General features: G+C 52.9%; 1 protein-coding gene across 1 annotated transcript; it reads right to left on the bottom strand.

The window, feature by feature from the left end:
• Positions 1-1,823: 1,823 nt before the first annotated feature.
• On the bottom strand, positions 1,824-9,268 carry LOC149331907 (uncharacterized). Its single transcript, XM_089557440.1, has 3 exons — positions 9,126-9,268; positions 8,443-8,891; positions 1,824-1,835 (listed from the first exon to the last, which is right to left on the bottom strand). The coding sequence occupies exons 2-3, from the start codon at positions 8,887-8,889 to the stop codon at positions 1,824-1,826; spliced, it is 459 nt and encodes a 152-aa protein (XP_089413566.1). The 5' UTR covers positions 8,890-8,891; positions 9,126-9,268.
• Between the last annotated feature and the right edge of the window lie 37 nt (positions 9,269-9,305).

The raw sequence follows: 9,305 nt of genomic DNA, 5'->3' as shown, positions 1-9,305 counted from the left end.
TGAGAGCATGATAATGGACACCAAAATGTATGGCACCTTTTTTTATTTTTCATTAACACGCCTGATGAGGACGAACGACGCGACTAAGGACGTGAGATGTGGCGATGCAGTATATCAGCGACATTCGAATATATAATCCGTAGTTCGGAATTAGAAGTTCGGTGCTGGCGTCGACGAACGATAAACGAGGCGATAGTTACGATGCAATGGGTGGTTTCTCATCTCTAAGTTAAAACTACAGAATAGATGTCCAAAAAGAGGCATGCTACTTCAAGCCAGAGACCAAAGCTTGGGCCTTGTCTGAGGTGAGGTCTTGGCTGATGGTATTTTAAAGCGCCACACCAAAGAAGCAGATGAAAAAGCGTATGGTGCGGCCTTGTAAACCGAGAGGAGCGCCACTGCCTGAGCGCTATCGATTGACGCGACAGTACATCGTTCGGGCACACGAATAGCCTGAGGCCAACTGTTACAGTTGGCCACTAGAGACAAACTGTACGAAAAACGAAGAAGCGAAGAAAACGAAGAAAAATTCTTCGGGACCGACAGCACAGGTTCGGGACGACCAACTGCGTCCCAATCTGCAATACGGTCAGAGAAAGAATTGGAATGATATCATCGCAGCCGGGCTAGAGGACATGTTAAGGGGCGGTAACCAAGCTGTCAGGTGTCCGGTTCCAGCAACCTCGGGGATTGATTGGCCGCATGCAATAACAGCGAAATACGATGAAAGTAAATCCCATTGGAGAATGAGTTTATTAGCCACGGGAAAGAGCCCAACGAGCACGATGGGATAGCTGATGCCGTTGTTAGGGATCCGAGCTATGCACTCCAGAGAAGGATAGATCGGAGCTTCATTACCAGTCCGTTAAATGTGGACTGGAGAAGAGAATAGGGACTTTATTTATTCAGATGTAAACACAGGATTGAGCGGATGACGGAAAGAGAGGCCTCAATATTAATTAATGCTTTGAGAAGCGTTCCTTCAACTTCTGCAAAGGACATAATCGGCGCGGCGACGGTGCAGTTTAACCTATGCGCTTCTGCACAAATCAGTTTTAAGTGTTGCGGCCTGAGGGCTGAGAAGGTGGTGAAGGGGCGATGAAGAACAGCAGAAAGGTGAGGGGTGCGGCGGGACGATGTAGGAATGGTCGAAGCTTGTTCGGGAAGAGTCGCCGGAGAAGGGCAGCGGCGAGAGTGGTTAAAGTCGACGTTTGGGTGGCACAGAAACTGCGGGTACATGTTTCCGTGTCAAAGATCACTGTAACAGTCACGCTCGTCGCGCATGCGCCAGCAGGATACACTGGTGCTGTGGCCAAAAATGAGGCAGCAGTAACAAAAAGGCCGGGGTGGACGTGAACGCCAGACTAAACGAGAGGCAGGGGTGGAAGGTACTAAAAAAAATGCGCGGAGTGTGCACTGCACAGATTCAAAACAGGTTGGCAGAAAAGTTGATGGCGTTGTTGCAGCAGCATTACGATACTCTGGGGCACAACGACAGACAAGTGGTTCTTGGCTCCTTTAGCCCGTGAAGTAGGCCAGCACATTCTTGATCACGTCATGCAAACTAGAGGAAGGAGCGAAGGGTTGGAAAAAAGCAGCACAGATTGTCACCATCAAGCTGTTTGCGGATAATCGAGCAAAACAGCAGGCGTGTCTGCAACAGTAAAGGGGCGGCAATTCCAGGTTTCCTAAAGCCGGGCGACTCAAGGTCGTCAAGACTGACACGTGCTGTGGTTATCCAGCATCATAGAAGGTTGTGGACAGTGAGATGAGTGAAGGTGAACGAGATGATGCCTTTCAAGACATGGCAAACGTGTTCGAATTCAGGCATGACGCTGTTCACAGGCAGCCAAAAAAAGGGTTGCACATCTATAATTTACGATATGTTAGACTCTCCTGGAAGCTCAACGCGAGTGTACAAATTTTTTGAGATATTTGGAGGCCAGCTTCGACGTTCCCAAAAATCCGATTAATCTGCGACGTGAAGCAGTAAAAGTGAAGAATGGCATCTTTGTGGTTGAGAAACAAACTATTGGCCACATTGGACAAACATATGGAGACGTTGATAAGATTAATTGAAGCGTCCCAGCGATTCAAAGCGCTTACGGTGTCATACAACCCTCTTCACTACGGTATCCTTCATACCCTAGAGCAGGTTCAGGATATTAAACCCGCCCTGCCACGCCATTTTATTTTCTTATATGCAACGCCAGCCAATTTCACGGCAATTTTTTTCGAACGCTTCAAGCCGAAGTCTTCAGAATGCCCACACTTTGAAGGCCATCATGATTTTTTGCAGGCACAAGCTTCTTCAGGCTGCGTGCTTTAAAACCATCTTGACAGTGAAAGCGCTCAAAAGGACAAGGACGACAGAAAAGGAAAGACATACAAAGCGCTTACTTTCAACTGATTTTATTTCATGCGAAAAACAACTTTATACTCTTTATACTCTTTATATAACTTTATTTCGCATGAAATAAAATCAGTTGAAAGTAAGCGCTTTGTATGTCTTTCCTTTTCTGTCGTCCTTGTCCTTTTGAGCGCTTTCACTGTCAAGATGGAAAACCAACTCGCCCACTCAATTCCATTATTGTGCTTTAAAAAGCAGGACTTATGGCGACGCTCATGCGTAGTTTAAGACCCCGGACGTCACGGCGAAGTAGAGGCGGGAGAGTGAAATATCAAACGCCACCTGAAAGATGGGATTCAATCTCGAATTAATTTGTTGTTGCCATCGTGCACACTGACGACAGTAAAGAGTAAAACCAATGTTCGCAGATACCAACCTTAAGGCTGATTCGAAAATGTTATAGCTCTATTTTTTTCAATTAAAATGCATGTTTAACCTAAGCAAATGTCGATTCTAAGCCTAAGGTTTGAGAGAAAGTGCTGCAGCTACAACGATAGTGACTCAGTGCAGTGTCTTGACAGAGACAACTAAGCATTGTTACTGCATTCGCTACAAATATTCACGCAAAAGAGACAAACAAATTTAGGGGCACTTTGACTCTCTAAAGTGCGTAGAGGCGAAAGCGTTTTCCGAACCACTTTAGCTGCCTCTATGGCACTGGTGACGTCACATATAATTGAGTACTAATTACTAAGTGATGACGAATCACTAATTAATTATTAATTACTGATTAATGTATGAATACTAATTAAGTGCTAATTAATGACGCTTAAGCTTCGCCTTTAGGAGTGGAATGTGACAGAGTGTTGTAGCGCTGCCACGGAGTCCACGGAACGCCGCCACCCGTTTGTCGCGATGCCTTGCCGTTTGAACGCAACGCTTTTTGAGGAAAGGAAATGGCGCAGTAATTCTCTGTAATCTCGGTGGACATCTGAACCACACCGTAGAGGAAGGGAGGAAGTGGGAGTGAAAGAAGAAATACAAAGATGGCCCGTAATGAAGAAAATGAAAATTGTATTTGAGGAAAAGAAATTACGCAGTAACTGTCCCACATATCTCGGTGGACGCCCGTCAAAATTCAGGGGGAGGGGGGTTCACTTTTTTGACCTAAAGTGGTGGTGGTGGTGGTGAAAACTTTTTAATAAACAACAGGAGAGTTTGCAGACCAAAAAAGGCCCTTTACATAGGTGGAGTCCTTAGTCCGGGACCCCGCTGGACGAGGCCGCTACTCGCGCCCGTTGGACTAGAGCCCTTTGAGACTCCAGCCCCGAGCAGTTGAGCAGGGCTGCCTCCCATGCCTCTCGGGAAGGGGAAGGATTGGGGGGAAGGGAAGGATTCTTTTGACAGGCCCAAACCATGTGGAAGGTATCGGAAACTTCCCCACAGTGAGGGCAGCGCCCATCAATTTTGGGGTCGAAATGTTTCACTATTGCAGGACACAACAGAGTGTTGGTCTGCAAGCGCCTCAGAGTTCGCTCATCAGCTTTACTCAGGCCCTTAGCAGGGACCGGGAAAAGACGATGGCGTTCGCAATAGTCGTCCAGAATTTCTCTGAACCGCAGAAGCGGTTGCACAATCTCCGAGCCGGAAGAGCCTGGGTGAGGTGCCCGGTAGGTAAGCGCTCGGGCAGCCGCGTCCGCAGCCTCATTACCTCTAACGCCCTGATGGCCTGGAGTCCAAACTATGCGTTTGGGCGAAGGGTCCGATTCCCTCACTGCGCGCTTTAATATACTCCAGGCTAAAGGTGAAATCTCGCCAGCCAGGTAGTGTTGACAGGCTCGACGCGAATCTGTCACGATTACCTTCGAATTCAAGTCCGAGGCGGCAAGCGCAATGGCTACTTCCTCAGCCTGTGCTGAATTTCGAGCTCGAAAGGAGAGCCCGTTAACGCATTGATCCTGGTGAACTACTGCGGCCGTGTAGAATCCATTGGGCGACGGCCCTGCCACGTCAACGTAGTATACACCCTGTTTGGATCCGTGTTGGTGTTCGAGGGCCCGAGCGCGCGCCTCTCGTCTGCCTTCGTGTGTATGTGTGTCCATGTTGCGCGGGAGTGGAGGGACCCAGAGCTTGTGACGCCATAGCTCCGGAATCCGACACGTCTCCTCTGGAGTGCACTCGTGTTGGATGTGCAAGCGGTCTAGCAGGCGGCGCCCGGATGCCGTCTGCGAGAGTCGCGTATATTGGTTCACGAGGTGGGCCTCTCGTAACTCCTGGTAGGAGTTGATCACCCCCAACGCCGACAACTTAGCATTGGAGGTGGCCACTGGGAGGCCCAGTGCTCGCTTTGTAGCCTTTCTAACGATGGTGTCGATTCTTATTTCTTGTTGTTTCGTAGTGCGAAGGTAGGGAGCGGAGTAGAGGATCCTGCTGGTCACGAAGGCATGGGCGAGCCGAAGCGCGTCCCTGCCTCGCAACCCGCCGCGCTTGTTAGAAACGCGATGGATCATGCGTCCGACCTGTTCGCCTACGCGCTTGAGTTTGGCAATAGTGGATTCCGGGCTGAGCCTGTTATGGATGAACAGACCTAGTATGCGGAGCTCCCCGACCTCTTTGATGGGGCCTCCCGTCAGAGAGATTTGCAAACTCGTGTTTTCCTTAGGATCGGATCTGATGTGCAGAAGTTCCGATTTTGCGGGAGCACATTGGAGACCACAGCCGATAGCGTAGCTATCGGTTATGGTGGCGGCCCGCTGAAGGCGGTCCTCCATTTCCCCAAGGCTCCCTTCGGTAGTCCAAATTGTTATGTCGTCCGCGTATAGTGCGTGATGAATGCCTTCCACCCGGGCCAATTCGTGGGGAAGCTGCATCATGGCAATGTTGAAAAGAAGTGGCGACAAGACCGCCCCTTGGGGTGTACCCCGTGTACCCATCGTGTATGGTCCGTATTCGTCATCCTCAATCTTGAGGAAGGCCTGACGCTTGGAGAGAAAGTCTCTTACATATGTGAATGCCTTGCGCCCACAATCAGTGGTACTCAAGTTAGCCAAGATGCTGCTATGACGAACGTTGTCAAAGGCCCCCTTAAGATCAAGGGCAAGGATGGCCTTGTCGTTGTGGCGCATGGCAGTGGGTCGTATTATGTAGCGGTGTAACTGGAGGAGGACGTCCTGCGCAGACATATGCGGTCGGAACCCGAACATAGTGTCTGCAAAGAGGCCCTTGGTCTCTATGTGTGGAGAGAGGCGATCCCTAACCATCGTCTCCATAAGCTTGCCCACACAAGAGGTTAGTGAGATGGGCCTCAGGTTGTCGGTATTCACTGGCTTGCCTGGCTTAGGGATGAAAGTGACCAAGGAGGTCTTCCATTCGGGAGGGAGTGGACGCCCGTCCCAAATCTGGTTAATGTACCCTAGCAGGTGGAGGTAGGCCGAATCTGGGAGGTTGGCCAACAGATTGACTGTTATGCGATCCCGACCCGGAGCCGTACCTCGCCGCATTTTAGCTAAAGCCGCCTTAAGGTCGTGTAACTCAAAAGGGGCATCAATGTCGGGATTCGGCTTTCCCGCGTACTCGTACTCGGGCCCAACTGGGTACTCTATGCGGCAGAGATATCTGTCGCACAGGGTGTCCGCGAGTTGAGCCGTCGTACCTTGGTACCCGTGCAAAGCCCGCCGGAGCTGTCTTTGCGTCTCCCCTCTCGTTTGAGTGGGGTCGATGAGACTGCGAAAGAAGCGCCATGTTCCTCTCGAGCTCATCTGACGCGCTGCCGAATTACACTTCTCTATCCAGTTTGAATCGGTGAGCTGGGCAGCATACGCCGCAGCCTGCTCCGTGAGGTCGACAATGCGAGCCTTAAGTTTGCGATTCAGCTTTTGCTTCTTCCACCGTTTGGTAAGACTCCGGCTAGCCTCCCACAAATGCAGGAGGTGATTGTCCACTGCAGGGATCTCTTCAGTGGTCTGAAGTGTCGTGACGTGTTGTCTTTGTATTGTGTCTAATTGCTTTGCCCACTCCGCATATCCGCCGGATAAGAGCACGGGAGGTATCTCTTTTGTTCGAAACTTATGCCAATCGGTCAATTTAGTGTGGCCCCACTTTTTGCGAGCCGCCTTCGCCAGAAGAGTGACCCGGAGAAGGCAGTGATCGCTACCAAGAGTCTCTCCCAAGTTCTCCCAGGTAGCGTCTCTGGTGTTCGTAACGAGAGTCAGGTCAGGGCATGTGTCTCGCGTAACCGAGTTGCCCACACGTGTGGGACAACACGGATCCGTGAGGAGTGTAAGACGAAGTGTGGAGATGAGCTCCGCCAGCTTGCGTCCTCTGGCCTTCTCAAAGTGGTAGCCCCAATGTAGGCTTGGAGCATTGAAGTCCCCAACGATCACTAGAGGTTCCTTGTCAGCCGATTTGAGCGCGCGGTAGAAGATTTCGTTGAAGGTCACGCGCGGCTTATGCGGGGGGCAGTAAATGTTAAGGACATGTATTGATGGGTCGCGGCGCTTGAGCGGCAGGACCTTGACCATACTGTATTCCTGTTCAGTCTCCAGTTCGAGGTCTACTGGGACTGCGGTGTACGCTTTGTTCACCAGGATGCACGTTGTAGGACCGCCTTGAAACGAGCTATACCCTGTGAATTTAGCATCTGCGCCGGGTTCCTGAAGAGCTAGGAGCGCCGGTGCGGTACCGAGAGACTGCAGGTAGAGCTGGAGGTGTGACCGTTTTTTCCAGCTCCGTAGACCCCTGCAGTTCCACTGTATGATCTCGAATTGCTCCGAATTGTTGTTGGCTTTCCGCTGGGGTCGGCTAGCCATCGTGAACGTGATTATTTAATTTTGGGGGCCAGGTCCCACCCCCGAAGGTGATGGGGCCTCAGGCAGAGGCACCAGCACGTCCGGAGAGAGAGCGGCCGGAATGTTTTCTAGTGAGCCTGTGGCCTGGCGAAGGACCACCTTCCGCCTGCGGAGGTCTGGTCGCGGAGACCGCGAGCGGGAGCGGCTTTGACTGAGTTGAGCTCCAATTTGGTCCTGAACGACAGAGAGAGCTGTCTCAGTAACCTGTGCCACTATAGCAGGCATGATTTTTGCCAATTCGGCTTGAAGAAGTTGCTGAATGGAGCCCCGGACCGCTTCCATGATTTTACCTGGCAGAGCATCAATTTCGCTCTCCAGGTTGTACAGGCGGCTCTCCACCATTGGCAGCCTACCAACCACTGTGCTGGCCGACTGCTGCGACACGCTTGTCAGCCCAGATGCGACCGAGGCATTCTCATCTCGGTCCTCCGGCTCGGCTAGTTCTATAGGCTCGGAAGGACCAGCTTGAGGTTCTTTACGTCCCTCTAACTTAGCCTCCAGCTCCTGAATTTTCCGCACTAAGAATTCTGTTTGGCGCCTAAGTTCAACATTTTGCCTCTGTAGGGCGGCTTCCGTAGGGGAGAGGGAGGGAGAAAGAGGCCCGGAGGCAGCCCTAGCCCAATCGCTCACCTTGTTTTGGGCGGTCGCTAGAGGCGGGAAATCCCCAGCGCTGAAGTTCGGCGACCTCGCCTGGGTCCCGGACTTCACAGCCGTCTTGACATGACCGGACTTGCCCGGCGCAGAAGTGGACTTGCTGTCCTTGGCATTGGTGGGCGGAGCTTGCTTCTGAGCCGACTTCCGCTTGCTTTGACTCCGTGATGATCCCGGCTTGATCGGTTTCCGGTACTTGCCGACGCAGCCGGCAGCACCGGTGAAGTGGGCACCCGCGCACAGCAGACATCGGGGGGTGCACTCATGTTGTGGTATGCCCTCGGGTGTGGTGGCCACCTGAGAGCCGCAGAGGCCGCAGCGTCCCGACTGCGGCCGCGGGCAGATGTCAGCCCGGTGCCCCACCGTGCCGCATCGATGACAGGCGGGGATCGTCTTCTTGTACAGTCTCACAGGAATGCCCTGGTCGCTGCAGAAGATTTGGCGGGGTACCTTCTTCCCTTGAAAGGTAACCACTGCGATGGCGGTGCCGCCCAGCTTGCGCACAGAAAGTATTTCTCCGTGTCTCCACTCCAGCTTCTGCTTGAGGGAGGCCGACGTTTCGCCGGGGTGAACGTTGATCACTCCCTTGCAGACCTTTTCAGAAGCCTTGGCGTGCCCGCGAAACAGAAGCTGGCTGTCGCCGACCGTCAGCGTGACATCGCCGAGGAGCTTCTCAGCGGCTGGCACAGAGTTCACGCCACACACCAGCACATTTTGGTCCCACACGGGCCATACAGAGAGTTGCACCTCTCCACAGTCCCGTATGATGTTGCGCACGGCAACTCCGGCTTCACCTGGAGCGAAGGTGGCCTTCAGATCCAGCGTCTCGCGTGGCTTGAGCACCACGATGAGGTCGTCGCGTCCAATGCGCGGCGTCTGCTGCGGCCGCCACTGGGGTTTGCAAGTTGCGCCCTTCAAGGCCGCGCCACCGACACTTCCTTGCGAAGCGTGCGGGGACCGAACTGCCGCCTGGTGCTGGGCGGCGGCTCCAGTTGGCTTGGGAGCGTTCGTCTTCTGCCGGCGTCTCCAGATTTTGACCATATCTGCCAAATAGTCATCTTCCGATGTTGGAAGGTCCTCGAGTTGAACGGTTTCCATGCGTACGACTTGCATGGACAGCGGATCATAGCCGGTAACCGTATTTGGAGCCGCCATCGCCGGGGAATCCCCAGCCGGGGCTGGCGAACGCCGGCGAACGCCCCGCCGCCGTAAGGCTTAGCGCCGCGGCGGTGGGCGAAAGCTTCAAAATCTCAGAATTTCGTCAAAAATGGGCCCACCTTGATGGAAGTGGGGCCCACTTGTGCCGCTGATCTTCGCGGAGACGATGGTGCCAAGATTCGTGGGGTCCGAGTTGACAGACCGCAATAAGGAGCGATCAGAATCGGAGCCGATGTGCGCCCGTCTTCTCCCTTCGCGCGCCCTCAGCCCAGACCGACCTAAAGTGCGGTCACTGATGT

The sequence above is a fragment of the Amblyomma mixtum genome, chromosome 8 (genome assembly GCF_055824585.1).
Source record: "Amblyomma mixtum isolate Tamu chromosome 8, ASM5582458v1, whole genome shotgun sequence".
Taxonomy (NCBI): Eukaryota; Metazoa; Arthropoda; class Arachnida; order Ixodida; family Ixodidae; genus Amblyomma; species Amblyomma mixtum.
This window is presented reverse-complemented; position numbering and strand designations above follow the sequence as displayed.